The following is a 16,651-nucleotide window of genomic DNA, read 5'->3' as shown; positions in this document are numbered from 1 at the left end:
TTGGCAACGGCTGAGTCCAAAGCGCCGATAGCCGGAAATGAGGGGATTATCTGTATTCCAGTGGGAAAGAGCCGATCGTTTTAGTTCTCGCGAGAGTTGAAGTTTAGCCCCTCCCGCTCTTTCCGGGATTTTGGTGCCGTCTCCCGGTTGCTTGGCAACGACGGCGGCGGTGGGCGTGGCGCCGCGGGGTCACGCCGAAGGGGTTGAGGGCATTTCTAAGATGGCGGCTGCGGCGGCAGTGACAGCTGGGCGCTGGAGGGGGCTGCTGAGGTTTGCTGGGCTCCCTGGAGGCCCTCGGCGGGGCTTCCACGGCTCTGCGCCGGCCGCCGCTCAGGTAGGGCTCCCAGAATGCCATAGCAGAGAGCCAGGGAAACATGTTCCGTCTTGTGAGCCTCCGGGTGCCCTCTGGCTTTGTGCTCCGAAGAATCAGGGGAGAGAGTGGCCGCTCTCTGCGAATCCTCCGTTCCCTCAAGTCCTCCTTTCGGAGGCGTCTTGTGGCGGGTGAGGCCGACGGGGGTCTCCGGGGATTGGGCAGAAGGTCCGTCCTTTGGGTTGTTATAAAGAGGGGAAAGGGCTTTGGCCGCTTTGGAAGGCCGGGCATTGTTTGGATCCCTTTGGAACGCGGTCTCTGCAAAGAGGATGCCAGCTGGATGGGGCCTGGCTGATACACAGGGGATGGCAGGGGCACAGGGTTAGGTCCCTCCAGGGCCCACCACACACTGAGGATGAGGAAGCAATCCCGCAGCCAGAGGCCGCTTTAACTGCCCTGGCTCAATGCCAGGACTCCTGGGAACTGCAGCCTTCTCTCTCAGAGAGCTCTGGGGCCACAATAAACTACAGTTCCCAGGATTCCCTAAAGCACTGAGCCAGGGCAGTTAAAGCGGCCTCAAACTGGGTTATTCCTGCAGTGCGTTTTGGACCTAGGTCTGCCCTTCCCAACTTGGTCTTGGACCTGGCTTTAGCCCCAGATCCCCTGGATCAAGAATCCTGGGCTTTCTGGTCCAAGGTCTGGAGGCTGGGAAAGTCTGGTCATGTGCTGGAAAGAAACCTCATCCATGGCCTTTAGGAGCCTCCGCTCCCCTTGGCTCTAGTCACTGTTGGAACTGCGGCTGCCTTGAATGCCAAGCTCTGATTGTCAGTGACTGTGATTCATTCTGCTCTTTTCCCTTCTAGAAGTGATTCCAGCCATTTCTAGCCATACTGAATGTAGGCGTTAGGACCACAGGAATCACGGGAAACTCAGGCGGCAGGGCTGCCACCGGTGATGGGGCAAAAGCTAAAAACACTCATGAATACATGCCTCTTGGTCCTGCTCAAAATGAAGGACATGCACGGAAAAACACAGGGCATGGCCAAAACAAAAGCTAAAAGGCAACAAAACATCAAATGCTGCTGCTGGGTCAGGCTCAAAATGGAGGGCCCTTTGGAAGTGGAATGGAGGGGCCACCTGCGTATAGAATCACAGAACTGTTACTTTTTCACAGATCACTGCTGGAAGTGCACAGATCACAGAAATCACAGAAAACCACAGTTTTGAATCACAGATATTCCACAGTCACAGTCACAGTTTTCACTGATATCTAAAAGTCACAGGTATTCCAATGATTGGCCCACATAGAAAATGGAAAGGGCTGCCAAGAGTTGCAGCTCAACAACATCTGGAAGGCAGCACTCCACCCAGCTCTGTACTGCTTTGGTGAGATTGGTACAAACTATGCACGCTTTCCAGTAGATGTTCCCAGTTCAACTGCCAATTGAAATACATGCCTTCCTAGAACAGAGTATGGTTTATTGTAAAATGGCTTGTGGCTTTTGATATGTCATTAACAGGTGACTGTCCGCGATGCTTTAAACCAGGCTTTGGATGAGGAGCTAGAGAGGGATGAAAAAGTTTTCCTGCTGGGGGAGGAAGTTGCTCAGTATGATGGCGCATACAAGGTAAGAAGATGCCCAATGCAATCCTTCAAAAGGCATAACATCATCATCATTATTGTTATTGTTATTGTTATTATTATTATCCTGCCTTATTCCCAGCAGTGGAGCTTGGGGCAGTTTATAATGATTAAAACCAGTACAAAACAAAAATGTGCCCAAAATCAGTAAAATGTGAGTGTATTATTTAAAACAATTTAAACAATCTATAGAGTGAAAACCATTTTAAAATTCATTGAAACACAGAATATAATATTTATTTATTTACAGTGTTTATACCCTGCCCTTAATAATAACTTAACCTCCGCCTTTTAATCCTACAGATTAGCAGAGGACTTTGGAAGAAATATGGCGATAAGAGAATAATAGATACTCCTATATCAGAGGTATGAAATCAGAACTTTTTTTTTAACCGTTTTTAGTTTTGGGAAACAAATTTGAATCAAAAACTGTCCTCCAGTAAAATGCATTTTCAAAAAACTGTGATTAAAGTTTCAGCCTCCATTACATTTTGCTGCTTTCTCCCCAGATGGGCTTTACTGGAATTGCTGTGGGAGCTGCCATGGTATGTACCTTCTGCATGTGTTTATGAATGTATGAAGATTTACAGTAAATGCAGAATATTACTAATTTTGGTTTAAAAGCAATTGAGCAATAATAGTTAATAATTCATTGCTATTTACATAGCAACATCTGTGCATGTGCCATTTTAGAAAGAACAGACATGACAGATTCTTACTCCAAGAAGGGGGGAACCAGAGACAGAGATGAGCAGAGGGACAATGCACAATTCTTCCTTATGACATTAACAGGGTTTCTTTGTTTTAACAGGCCGGCTTGAGACCTGTGTGTGAATTCATGACTTTCAACTTCTCCATGCAAGCTATTGATCACATTATAAACTCAGCTGCCAAAACCTTCTACATGTCTTCTGGTCTGGTACCTGTCCCCATTGTCTTCAGGGGACCAAATGGAGCCTCGGCAGGAGTAGCAGCCCAGCACTCCCAGTGTTTTGCAGCTTGGTATGGACACTGCCCTGGACTGAAAGTAGTCAGCCCTTGGAGTGCAGAAGATGCAAAAGGTCTTCTGAAAGCATCAATCCGGGATGATAATCCAGGTGAATGAAGCAAAAAACACTGTGTGTGTGTACTATTGCTATCTTTTCGAGTGATATCTACATTAAAATCTTACTGCAATCACTGGCATTTCAAATACAAATCTGATTTATACAAATTATCCTGTGCTGAGTCTTCCAGACTTGGCTGAGGAGTTGCAATGGTAGTCAGTTCCTTTGAGGAGGAAGAAAGAACTTACTCTTTTTACTTTGCATTTAGAGACTAGATTAAGCAGGTTGTTTGGTTTGGTTGATGTTCTGTTTTCTCCCTTGCTGTGGTTCTTGAGCTAGGCTTTCTAAGTGTTTTTGGATTTGTTTTTAGGTTTACACTGCAAATTTCTGTTCATTGCTTTGGGGACTGTTACATACTAAAAGTACTGTAATCTATAAATACAGCAAAATAACAAAATTATAAATGTTGTTGCTCTTTGGTGGAATCATTCTTTGATTATAATGAGCTGAAGTAGATGTGGATTGAAGGTGCAGAATTACAAAGTGGCAGCCCACTCTGTAGCTGCCCTGGGCTCTGTAGTTTACATCCGAGACAGGCTAGGATGCCTCCTTGCCATCTTCTTCTGGCAGGCAAAGTCATTTCCGATAGGCTTTTCAGAACTAGCTGCTTTTCAAAAAAAAAAGGGGTTATTAGGGTGCTATACTATTTTTTAATTTTTAGGTTTCAAATTGTTTTTGACATTGATAGTTTAATTCCAAATCAGAAACAATGAGCCAGCATACTGTAGTGGTTTCAGTGTTGGACTTTGTCTTTGGGGACCAGGGTGACCTTGGACAAGCCACACTCTCTCAGCCTCAGATAAATACACTGGCAACCCCCACCCCGAACAAACCTGGTCAAGTAAACCCCCATGATAAGGTTCTCCATAAGTCAGAAATTACTTGAAGGCACACAGCAACAAAGTTTAATTTCTCTTTTAATGTTGTCTCTTTATGTTTTAACTATATTGTGTTTGTGTTAATTTGTAAGCCACTTTGAGCTTTATTTTGGAGTTTAAATAAAGTCAGTAAACTGTTATTACAGAAGCCCTGCATAGTTGAAATTTAAACAGCCTTGCAGTTAGTCCCATGTATGTAAGGGTGCTTTATTTCTGCAGCCAGAAACTTCTCATGCTGTCTTAATTTGTAAACGTTAGCGTTAAATTTAAATTTTGGCTAGCCCAAGCTGCTTATGTAAGCTTAAGCAGTATAATTATGCAACTTTAAATATACTGAAATGGTATAAAACCATTAGAATGCATTTTGGGGAATCTGGACAGAATTATAATGTTTAGAGAAGGTTGTAGGCAGGATAGTAAATGGAAAGGACCTAGGAGAAAATGTAAGACATGGCATATAGGGTTATTGGTATATAGTCAGGAAGCAAACATAGTGGTGAAATGGACATCCTTCTTACTAATCTAGTACGTCTCTAACATTGAATATTGAGCAGATGCCACCTGAATGGTTTTGATCTATTTTATTACAACTCTAAAAGGCTAGAGAGATGATAAAAAAAAATGAAATCTGCAGAGTTGTAGCCCAGCTGGTTCTGCTGTGTCAAATTTTGGAGCTTTTTCTTATTTGATGGCTTAATTTTGGAAGGAAGTTATTCTTGCTTGATAATAGTTTTTTTAGTTGAAACCCTGGTTTAAATTGGACATAAGGTGTTAGTTACTTTTCCCCCTTCAACTGACAAAACATGCTTGCCCTTGTGCATGCAGTCAGTTCAGGCTTTTATCAGCTCACCTTCAATACAAATGAATGAGCAAATTTATTAGCTGAAACAAATGAAGCGATTATATACATATTTTTAATTCCCACCTGAGAATGGCAAATCTGTGTGTTGAGAATTATTTCTCCACGTCTAAGGCATTGTCAAGGCATTTGATATCACCCATACCATCCCTAAATCCAAATTTCTGGAGGCCAAGCAAGCTGCATGAGCCTTTACTGCCTTGACCTGTTCTATATGCTTTATCAGACATGAGCACAGGAATGTTTTTGTTTAGCTGCACATTCTCCAATTTGCTGTCCTCCTGTGCTGAACTAAATGTGCCAAATGCTGGTTGGTGATAAGAGGAGTTGTAATCCAACATTCAGCAGGTATTGGGTTGGCCAAGATTGATTTGGCTCCATAAAACCACATCTGGGAATCTAGGATCTTTATTCTGTACGTCTTTGACTACAAATTTAATTGATTTCTCAAGTATTTGGACAATTATCTCAGATTCCTGTTTTTAATTATCTTTGTAGTTGTAATGTTGGAAAATGAGTTGATGTATGGTGTGCCCTTTGAAATGTCTGAAGATGCCCTTTCAAAGGACTTCATTATTCCTATTGGAAAGGCTAAGATAGAAAGACAAGGTAAGCAAAACTAATTGTTGATGATGAAATAGTTCAGTAGTTCAGCTCTTTGGTCCGAACTGTGCAATCAGCCAGAGAAATTCTTTGTTAATGCATCTTTCTTTTTGTACAAATATATGACAAAAGGATTGTGCTGCAAGCCTGTCAGATACTCAGAGTTGCATCCTGGCCTAAAAATTGGTTTGAAATGTTTGATTTTGTTCTATGAAAGGGTGTTCCACTCTGTGTTGAGGACCAATGAGAATTTTTAGTATTCATCACTATCCAGGGTGAACAGTCTTTAGACCTGATGTGTATTGCTTTTGCTAAACCATGACTGAATCATTATTTGGAGATGTTACCATATTTGAAGGTTGTGTGCCAGGTACTTTCTTGGCCAGCTCTGTCTGATATTCAGTTAATGACTGCAAAAGTAACAAGTAAACCAAAGTAACAATATATGCTGTGTATTTGCCAATAAAGACTAAAAATAGCAAATCAAAAACTTAGAGCAGTGAAACACACACAGATGCACACAAAATTAGGGGGCAAACATTTAATAAATGGCACAACTTTATATAAATTGTTGCAGTTATAGATATTTTAGAAAGAGGCATATAATTATTAAGTGAAAAACAGTGTGGAATAAATAACCATAGTAGCAGGTGCTTTAAATATGCTCAGTCTTCACTGGTTTGTAAAAAGGTCTTTACCATGCTACGCTGTGACTGTAAAGAGACTTCTGTTTCTACATTGGTTTTCAAAAAGAGAGAGGTTCCTCTTGGCTACATCCACACTGAAGAAATAACCCAGTGTGACACCACTTTACTGCCATGGCTGTGCTATGGAATTCTGTTTGTTGTGGCACCAAAGCTCTCTGATGGAGAAGGCTAAATGTATCACAAAACTACACTTCCCAGAATTCCATAGCATTGAGCCATGGTAGTTAAAATGGTATCGGACTGCATTAATTCTGCAGTGGGGATCCAGCCCTTGAGATGAAGGAAGATTTGGCTAGCCTTTTTAAACTAGCTGTGGATGAAATATATCACATTTGGCTTGTTAAAAGCATCTGCTATTGTAAGTCAAACTGTTTTTCACTATGATTCTATGTATTTCATATGACTGTTAATATTGGTTGATGTATAGCATCTGTACTGTATTTGCACCAATTTATGTAGAGTTTTTTCATTAAGGTTAGGAGTCAAACAAGATGAATTATGATTGATTGCTATTTGATATTTTTTAACTTTTTAATGACATGTATATAGTACTTATTATTTAGTTATACTCTTCATTGATATACAGTCATTAATTACATTGAAAGCCTGATCCTTCTTTGCCTAAGTTTTCTTGTTGGCTGGAATAGATAAAAATGTGAGGATTTCTTTTATGAAAGCGCTCTGTGATGCTCTGACCTCTCTGTTGCCATTTAGAATCTTAGAAATTATCCCTGTGTCTGATAGACATCCGCTTCTAAGAATTCCACTTCTAATTCCCTTCTTGATAGAGTTTTGCATACTCAGTGTTTAAGTTCAGCAGATAATGAATAATATTCAGGCTGTTTCTAATGAATGTTCTAACATTCCTAGACACTTTTATTAGTAAAACAGTTGTTACTGTTTAAGAGACAGTCAATGCATCTTTCATTTGAGATTTTTTAAAAATATCAGTGACTGCTGTTAAGAACATGGGAAAGATGCCTTTTAGACTAAACAGTATAGCAGTTCTCATCAGCCTCTTGTCTCTTGTGTTTCAGGAAACCACATTACCTTAGTGTCTCATTCGCGACCTGTTAGCCACTGTCTGGAAGCAGCTGCTGTCCTTGCCAAAGATGGGGTGGAGTGTGAGGTTTGTGTCATTTGATAGGATTGTAATCCAGTCTTTTGGAAGCTGCTTGAGCTTCATTGCACCTTCCATGAATGGGAAAGGGAGAAGGGAATGCTCTAGACTGCCAAAGTAAAGCAAACTTTGCACTGAGAGAAATGAAATTATCTGGTATATGTATGTTGTGATGATTTTTATTAGGGTTACAGCATTTAAATATCCAGTAAATAAAATACATGAAGCTCCCTGTTCTTGACTGACCAGATCCCTGGCCTCTCTGTGCCACTGTCTAAAGTGGTAGGGACTGAATCTGGGACTTTCTGCATTGGAAACAAGGGCTGTACCACTCAGCTATCATCATCTGATAGAACTTTTCAGTTTATCAAAAAGGTGCCCCCATTAACCCAATATTGTGTTAACTTATCTTTCATATAAAAACAGTAGATTGAGTGCCATCCTAAGATACTCTTTTTGTCTCACCAAGAAAAGACTATTTTTTTTAATGATAGTGATATGTACCTTATTTTTAAAAATGCTTTTGTTTTTCAAACTACATTCCTCCCTCCATTTTTGTGGAGATCCATTCTGGACCACCACCTCGCAAAAATGGAAAACCGTGCATATTCAAGCCCTATTGGCTTAAATGGAGGCGCACTCCCACGGGGGTGTACGAGTGCATGCCCCATTTTAACTCCCTCCGTTGACCCTCTGTGGATAATTAAGGAGTGCAGATCTCAAGTCCGCGAGAACAGAGGCAGGATTATATTGCATTACTACATGCAGATTTAACGGGCCCATTGATTTAGAACAGTGTTTACCAAACTATGGTCCTCCAGGTAATTCATATGACTCAACCTTAATCTGAAGGAAAGCCCAGTTGTGTAAGTGTGTGGTTCACAGTAAAGCTTTGGCTTTGCATGCCAAGTTCATCTTCCACCCATGAAAGGATGTTAAAGGCCATTTCCGCCAATTCTTCCATCCAGCATCGCTGGTGCCTCCACCCCAGATGAATTTTGAAAAAGATGGAGAAGTCCTATTCGTGAATGTTGTTCTGCTCCAAACCTAGGTTCTATGCTTGTTGTCTGGACTGGACATGATGTGATCTGAAGAGTGCTCAAATCTCCCCCACAGGTGATAAACCTCCGTAGCATTAGACCAATGGATATTGAAACTGTTGAGTCCAGTGTTATGAAGACAAATAATCTTGTGACAGTGGAAGGTGGATGGCCCCAGTTTGGAGTGGGAGCTGAAATCTGTGCCAGGATTATGGAAGGTATGGTTGTATTTGGTGGTCTACAAATCAGTTTGCCGTCTCTTTTTACTTGTGTTTATCATGTGAGGGAAGTTAAACATTAAAGGAAATTATAATCAGTTTCCAATAACCATTTGAATTAGAGATGGGAACCATAAGGGCTTTGATATATTGTTCACAGTAGCCAAAGGAAACAAAACCAGTGGTGAAGAATGCTGAGAGCTGTAGTCCAACTTCTGGAAGGACATGTGATTCCCACCCTAGTTAAGATTTTTCCTATATAAATAAAATTGCTCTAAATTCCTCTCTTGAGTGCATTTCATAGAATCATAGAGTTGGAAGAGACCGCACGGGCCATCCAGTCCAACCCCCTGCCCCTGTTTTTTAGTTTGTTATAGTCCAGGCCCATCTTTTGTGTTGCTGCCAATGTGCTTGTATTTAAAGAGAAGGTGACTTTTTTTAGTGGATACTTTGGTTCTTCAGGTGTTTTAGACTTCAACTCCCAGAAGCCACAGCCACCATAACCAGTGTCCAGGAATCTTGGGAGTTGGAAGGCCAAAATGCTTGGAGGGTCAAAGTTTGGGAATTGCTGATTTAGAGCTTTAAAATGCCACTGTACAGTTTTCTTTAAAACTATTGTGAAATTCAGTAAGTGAAGTTAAATTATAAGATACATTATTCCACAAGTTTTTAGCTCAAGTGAAATACTTTTTTTGAAGTGATTTTTTTTCTACCTGCAGCTTTTAAAATAGGAATTCTTGAGACTGTTCACTGTTTCTGAAAAAAGGGCAGCGGCTTAATTAGACTTCAAACTGTTATGTCTGGATTTTTGGTCTGCTGTCAGTTCTGTCTGTAGTAGCTTCTTGACTAAAGCAGAGGTGATTCAGACCTTGAGGGAGAGGGAACCCCCTCTATATACCAAACCTCTTTACATTGAGATATGAGTTGTACTGTCTCATTCTGCCTCCAGGTCCTGCTTTCAACCACTTGGATGCACCCGTTGTTCGTGTCACAGGTGCAGATGTTCCTATGCCTTACGCAAAGATTTTGGAGGATAACTGCATACCTCAAGTAAAGGACATAATATTTGCTGTGAAGAAAACACTAAATATCTAGTTTTTTTGTGTATTTGAGACTGGATGTGCTGTTCTTCAATTATATGTCTTTAAAAGTATTTATGGAATGTATTACAAGCCTTTGTATACAGAGCTGCAACTTGTAAAACACATGGAGAGGTTGGCAATGTGGAGGAAAGTGATGCTAGTTACATAATCTGTTACAGACATATACTGCTTCTTCATCCTTTCAAGAAGGAAAAAAGTGAGACTTAAATCTAAAATTGCAATAATATTCAATATCGAAACAATACCATGTAGGAACTATTGTTTTATGGTTGTACATCATCAGGTCTCTTTTGATTGGCAGTCCCTTATTTATCAAGACTCAGCTTGTGCTTATTTTGTAACTTATGATGCTTGAAATAAAAACAGTAACAAAAAGATTAAGAATGCATATGCTCTTGGAAATGAAATCTAAAACCGAAATAGCATGCTTGAAATATTTTAACACAGATTAAAATGGTGGCTGGTAACATTTAGATGCAGCAGAAGGTTTTCTTATGGTGACTGGTAACATTTAGATGCGGCAGGAGGTTTTCATCAGAAGTATACATCACTCACAATGGAGTGCAGCTTTTGTGGACATACCTAAATCCATTCCTTTTAGACACTCACAAACATGAAAGAAATCTACAGCCACAAGAAAGACAGATAAAATAAACATTACTTCTTCCCATGCATTTTAATGTTATCCCCTCTCCACTTTTGACCTGTGGGTTTGGATGCAAACAAATTTCCCATGTTCTCCCCCCTCCACAATAGAAATATAGGATTTCTTTACCCCCCCCCCCCAAAAAAAATTGTCAAAAACATTTACCATAATTGGATAAATAATATTAAAGTGTTCCGCTGGTTTATTCTAATCCAGCACCAATGAAATTCTATTGACATTTATTTTAATAAAAATATGACTGAGTATATCACAGGTTACATGAACTCTTATACACAATGACATTCTCTGCATAGTAACAAACACTGATGTATACTTGACTTTAAAAATGGATTACTAATAATCCTTAAAGTGCAATTTAAGGGTTTGAGCAAATCAGAAAAAGGGACACCCCCACTCTAAAATATTATGTTGTTTACCGTTAGCTCTTCTGCTAACTTCTAACTCAAGAGCTCACATGATACTACAGCTGGTCTGATGAAAATACCCTGCAAGTCCTCTGCCTGAATTGTACTCTTGTTATATTTATGGTCATGTCAGGTTAAGAACAGGTGTTTTGATGATAATAGAATAATTTCATGGACTAAATGTTTTGCAGGGAAAGAAGACAACTTTTCACCTGTACTGCAATTTTCAGATTAAGTGATTCTTTTTTTTACCACAGCTAAAGTAACTCAATGCAACACACATCAATGTAGCATGGTTAACCTTCAGAAGCCTTTGGAAGCAGACTTCAGCAAAAGAACTGTCTGTTATCACAGAGCTTTTGAATTTTTTTTTATTCTATTAGAAAGAATGCTACCTATCAAAACAAGATTCCATAAAGAGTAGGAGTTCCTTTCCACCAGAAATGACACTTTGCCATTTTAGAGGGTGCAATCGGAGACAGTCCTGCCACCCAAAAAGATTGCTGGGGTGTGTGTGTGTGTGGGGGGGGGGGGGGCTTGAAATGGCTCTAATCAGGCAGCTGTAAAACAAAGACACCACCAGGCAGTGGCTAAATCAAATTGTTACAAGAAAGGTTTGTTTCTAGAACACAGGTTGAAAATATATCCAAGAGGAGTTGGTGTGATCGGTTTCAGCTGATTCTGGGAGCACTGTAGTCACAGGTCTCTGTTTTCTTCAAAGCTCCTTTCTGGAAATTCTGAATGGAGCTGAGTAAGGCACCCCGACTTGTGTTGTTAACAAGCTGTGGGTCAGACTGTGTTGGCACATCCAAATTTGGAGGAAGGGGCGGAACTGCTGGTGGTGGAGGCGGTGAAGGAATTGTTGAGGCACCTGCTGAGGAGAAGATAGGTAAGAGATGAACTCCATTTAATATGCATGGTACTGGGCAAAAGAGCAATAACAACAAGTCTGATAAAGCTGCTAAATGTACAAAAGAAAAACGTAGGAGAAACTCATGCACATAAGCCAAAAAGCATTGAGAGTAAAATAAAAGAACTAGGGGAGTACAGACATACTGAAGAAGGATGAGTGCGTGTAAAATGGCAAGCAATGTAGTCACAATAGGATGCTCTTTATAGTTATAAGGGCCAGTAACTATGGGAAAGAAATTCTCATCCCAAGTCGGGTCCTACAAGTTGGCTTGTAGATTGGTTTAGAAGGGCTATAACTTAACTGCAATTCCCTAAGGGTTTTCGGAGACCACCTCTAATAAGCACATAGCAACAGGTCAAGGTACTGTTTCATAAGGACAAATGAGCTTAAAGAAGGCCTCAATTTTCAGCCTTTATTTCCAAATACCAAGCATAGTGTCACCACAGGAAATCTCACCAATGTTGAAAAGTGCTCAGACCTAGTGCAAAATGTAGCAGTCAGACTATGGTGATATATGATCTCTAAACTGCAAGTGAGACCAGTTTTGAATCAACTGTACTGACCTCCAAATAATTTTCAAACCAATTTAATGAGCAGATTTTGAATGTTAAAGCTCTAAACAGCATCAGATAGATATATCTGAAAGGCCACTTCCCTCCCACGTGAGACTGCCCATAAGCTGAGATCTTAGGTCTGAGACCTTTGTTTGGACAGCCACCAAGAGAAAGGCTAGGCCAGTGGAAAAAAAGAGGCTTTCTCTCTGTTACATTATTCCCACTGTGGAACTTCTTCCCAAAATAGCTCACATTAGACCCATTCCTACTGAATCATCAGCCCCTAAGGCTTTTCAGTTGTTTGGGCTTCATTTTGTTGTGATTATAAGTGGCTTTATGTAATTGTTTATTCTTAGAACCATGGTTGACAGAAAGCCATGTATAAAATACTTTAAATGAGGGTATGGAATTGAGCAACTCCCCCTCTCCAGATGTTGATAGGACAACAGCCCCAACCAGCGTTGCCAATGGTCAGGCATGCTGGGAGCAGCCATTCAACAAAACCTGTGAGGTCACACAATTTCCACCCTTGATTTAAATAATTTCACAAAATGACAAAAGTGCAGTCTATTTTAATGAACTGAATTACTACTGACTGCTGATGCCAATACTTGTTTTTTATGGATACAAGAAATTAATCACCAAAGCCATATCTTTATTAGATCCTAACTTTCAAAATTACCTTAACATAAACAGATCAGCTACTTACAATGACTTTGTAAATCTATCTACCCAGGATAATTTGACACAGTACCATAACAAAGTCAAGACAATTTCTTGGCTAAATTTCTTTCACTGTAAAACAGGATTTAAGATGTACATCAGACACCACTTTGACCACATCTGGTACTAGGAAGGCTAACGTGAATCATGTGCTTTATTTATCTTATCTGCATTGAAGTTACAGTCAAGGTTCACAGACCAAAATGAAGACTGCTATTCATGTATTTCACTGAAGAAGGATTTATTCCAAAATGTACTAGGTATATTCTGTCAGCATATCGGGAAGTCTCCTCTTTCCCCACTTTTCTTCCTGGTGCTTTTCCATTCTTCTTCCCTCCCCAGACCAATGCATGAAGAGATGGAACATGGCACTTTTTGTAAGAGGGTGCACTAATAATGACAAGATATATGTTTGATAGGTACTAGCACTAAGCAACCTTCTCTGTACTTTTTTATACAAGTACACTTGATTTTTCTAAAAACACATTTACTTTGGTTTCTGTCTCTATAGCCTCTCAATGGCCATGTCAGAATTGAGCTGGAAAGGACACTCTAGCAGTTGTGGGTGCCCTTTGGAGTGGAAGTTTATAAGCCTTTCTTGGCAAGATTTGTTCAGAGGAAGCCTTGCCCTGAGGCTGAGAGCATGTGACTTGCCCAAGGTCACCCAGTGGGTTTCATGGCCAGGCTGGGAATTGAACCCTAGCCTCCAGAGTGATAGTCCAATACTCAAACTACACCACACTGGGTCTCCATGCCAGATTAATTTAACCAAATAAGCCAAATTTGATCCCTGGGAATGAACATGCCTATGATAGCAAGGAATCAGGATTCAGTTAACTCAATCTTTCTAGAAACACTACTCTGAAACATCTGTTCCAGCAACAGTCTTTCTAAATGCAGAGGTGTTTTTGTTTGTTTTTTGACAATTAGTGTAGTATGAACAAAAGAAAAGGAATTTTCTGGCCAAAAATGCATACAGGTTGACAAAATGATGGGTAGTGAAAACAGAACAGAGGGAAACAGCACATGCCATGCCAGCAGCCAAGAATAACCATATGACCTTGCATATTTAAAAGGTTACCAATAAAGCAGCATCCAAAAGAAGTACACAGGGCGGGAAGGGGGAACCTGTAGTCTTGCAGATGGTGTTGAATGATAAAACACCATCATGCCTCAATCCATGCTACCTAGGGCTGAGGAGGGTCACAAGTTTCCCACTGCTAGCATAGGAGTTTGTATTTCAAAAAAGTAGGTTGTAAAGGCAACTAAAACTTAACCAACCACAAGAAAAAGAAAGAGAAATCGCTCAATACAAAGATAAAAGGACAACAATTAAAAACCAAATTGTGTTACAGAATTAGCTGTAAGATATTAGGGGCAAAAAGATAAAAAGCAAAAGACTAGAATTCAGCATCCCAACTAAATTGGTAGCAACTGATAACAAACCAAATTGCTAGCAATACAGTGCAAGATTGTTTTCTGCAGTTATAACAGTATACACACACCCTGTTCTTAGATCAAGTGGCATCATAATACTGATCTTGAGCTATTTCAGTTCCACCCATCTAGCTATGAATGGCATTTTCATATGACAAAAGTGATCAGGGGAAGGGACACATCCTCCATCTGGTGTGCCCACTGAGGCAAAAACTGTATAGCCTTTTTCTTCTAGGTTTCCCCTGGCCAGTGTGCGCAGTGTGTACTTCACTAGTGAATCTTCTTGCACCAGTGTCATAACCATTCATAACACTGTAGCTATTTACTACGATGGGAGGCAACTTGGATCTCAAGACAAGCATCTCTTTTTATCTTGCAAATGGAACTAAAAATACTTTATTTCCTGGAGTTCCCACGTGGCCAGAAGGCGGAGGGGCTGGGTTGCCTGAATGTCCATCCACACCACCTGAACTGAGAACAGCTACATCTTGACAAAATGCATGCTTGGGACTAACATTGTCTTAATTTTTCCCCTCCTGTATGGTTTTTAACATCTTTGCCTGATGAAGAAGCCAGTGAAGCTTCAAAACATGCATTTGTCCATTTTGGATGGCTCCATGAAGGTACCAATGTTTTGTGGCTTTTTGGATGTAATTGTACTTTGCTACATGACCAATATGGCTAGCCCTCGATATCTTTACTATTGAATGACCTTCTCTCACCCCTAGGCATAAACATCTTGCGACATTTGTTTTTAATTAATGTAAAGGCCACATGCTATTCCGCAGTGCTACTGAGATAAAAGGAGTGGTCATGAAGCTCATAAAAAGCAAGAATAACTAACACTAACAAGACTTTCACTTTCCAATGCCAAGGCTGTGCCATTTTGTAAACATCTTGTGTGTTTCATGTTTACTTCTCTGGAGGCTGCCTTCTCTTTATATAGCAGAAAAGGATATGCTCTGCTCCAAAAAGCAGGAAGGGCATCTCCCCGTCTATGAACCCATGGTGAACTACTGAGCAGAAATATCTTGCACTGCACCATCCATGCAACACCAACAAACAGGCCCTTCCTGCTCATTTAAAATCTCTGCTTGAAGTCAGTTTTTGGAGTTGCCTGAATCCCTCCCCCAATTCCTTATGCACTGCTCATAGAGCATATTAATTGCCTATATTGCTAAATTTGCAGATGTTGCGATCTAGCTTTTCTTCCTGTGTATTAAGCATCTTTTTCATTAGAGAAAAAAAACTGCTTTGCAAAAAGGTGTGTGTGTATCTGAGTGCAACACACAGTTTTACTCATGGAGGGCACCTGTAAGTATACACTATGCTTGTAAGAGTCTTCAACCTTAAGGATACAGTATTCAAATACTAGATGGGGAAAATAATTTGTGCTCCCCCTGAAAGTAAGCAAAGTTAATAACAACCTACCTGCCAATGTTGAGGCAGGTTAAAAACAGTTGTGTCCCTGCCACTGGCAGTATACTTTCATGGCTACCTTTGCCAACAACAATAAATATTACTAGTACTAAAACTGGCCCCTGTCCACTTCTTCCCAAACAGGTTTAGATTTGTGTTTTCCTCAAGCCATTGTTTACCTCTGCTTTCCTCAGAGGCTGAGAGAGTGTTATTTCTCCAAGGTTTATGTGGCTGAGCAGGATTTGAATCCTGGTCTGCAGTCATAGCACTACACAACACCGGCTCTCACAGTGAACCGTACCATTTGTTTTTCCTTCTGTATCTTTGAAGAGGCACTTATACTATGTTCAAATATATCTTCATATTCTCTAAACCAATCAACTAATCAAAATCAGCACAATGTCTTTGCAACTCTACAATCATTATCAAGGATTTAGATGACAGCAAAAAGGGGTTCATTAGAATTCTGTCTCAAAAAACAACATGACACATTTTTCAAAAAATAGATTTAGTGTCTCACAATACCAGGTCTTCCTTTGGTTATTTAGAGTGGGGGGGGGGGGGAGGGACAGCAAAAATATTTGGGTGTAGTTTGGACAACTTCATCAAGATTATCTGTAATTAAATGCCTCATGATGTTTTATTTTTTCCTTTTGGTTTTGGGATTTCATACTCCAAACATCTTTAAAGAGAGGGATATCAAATTACTTTACCCAGAATTCACGTTCAAAATGGCGCATGCTCTACTGAAGATGGCAGAAAGAAGAGAGACAGGGAAAAGAGCACAACAGTCATTATTATGATATTCAAAGAAGGCCATTCAGAAACAGAGAGAAAGAGATTACAGACATCAACAATTATGAGCACAGTTATAAGCACAGTGGTTAGACAAACTGGCCTGTTGGTCTGCTTTTCTTATTCCCAAAAGGAACTATCTGTAGACACAAT

The 16,651-nt window shown here is 40.2% G+C and overlaps 2 protein-coding genes across 11 annotated transcripts in view; one reads left to right on the top strand and one right to left on the bottom strand.

The window, feature by feature from the left end:
* Positions 1-175: 175 nt before the first annotated feature.
* PDHB (pyruvate dehydrogenase E1 subunit beta) lies at positions 176-9,970 on the top strand. Its single transcript, XM_089518594.1, has 9 exons — positions 176-334; positions 1,831-1,938; positions 2,256-2,318; positions 2,462-2,497; positions 2,764-3,049; positions 5,294-5,404; positions 7,143-7,234; positions 8,342-8,483; positions 9,433-9,970. The coding sequence occupies exons 1-9, from the start codon at positions 221-223 to the stop codon at positions 9,576-9,578; spliced, it is 1,098 nt and encodes a 365-aa protein (XP_089374720.1). The 5' UTR covers positions 176-220; the 3' UTR covers positions 9,579-9,970.
* Positions 9,971-10,050: 80 nt separating this feature from the next.
* Positions 10,051-16,651, bottom strand: part of PXK (PX domain containing serine/threonine kinase like) — a 70,210-nt gene continuing 63,609 nt past the window's right edge. For 3 of the 10 annotated variants that reach the window (XM_089518516.1, XM_089518531.1, XM_089518546.1), the window contains exon 18: positions 10,051-11,531. In XM_089518516.1, the coding sequence (XP_089374642.1) occupies positions 11,329-11,531 (203 nt within the window). In that variant the 3' untranslated portion in view covers positions 10,051-11,328. Of the gene's footprint in view, positions 11,532-16,416; positions 16,450-16,651 lie in introns of all 10 variants that reach the window. The other 7 variants (XM_089518554.1, XM_089518582.1, XM_089518524.1 and 4 more) reach the window with 5 other exon arrangements.

The sequence above is a fragment of the Sceloporus occidentalis genome, unplaced genomic scaffold (assembly GCF_023333645.1).
Source record: "Sceloporus occidentalis isolate IW3139 unplaced genomic scaffold, rSceOcc1.0.p SCAF_1, whole genome shotgun sequence".
Taxonomy (NCBI): domain Eukaryota; kingdom Metazoa; phylum Chordata; class Lepidosauria; order Squamata; family Phrynosomatidae; genus Sceloporus; species Sceloporus occidentalis.
This window is presented reverse-complemented; position numbering and strand designations above follow the sequence as displayed.

Coding starts and splice junctions, on each gene's coding strand:
- PDHB (XM_089518594.1), top strand. CDS start 221: ATGGCGGCTGCGGCGGCAGTGACAGCTGGGCGCTGGAGGGGGCTGCTG. Junction 2,319..2,461: donor TAGATACTCCTATATCAGAG/GTATGAAATCAG, acceptor CTTTCTCCCCAG/ATGGGCTTTACTGGAATTGC. Junction 8,484..9,432: donor CTGTGCCAGGATTATGGAAG/GTATGGTTGTAT, acceptor TTCTGCCTCCAG/GTCCTGCTTTCAACCACTTG.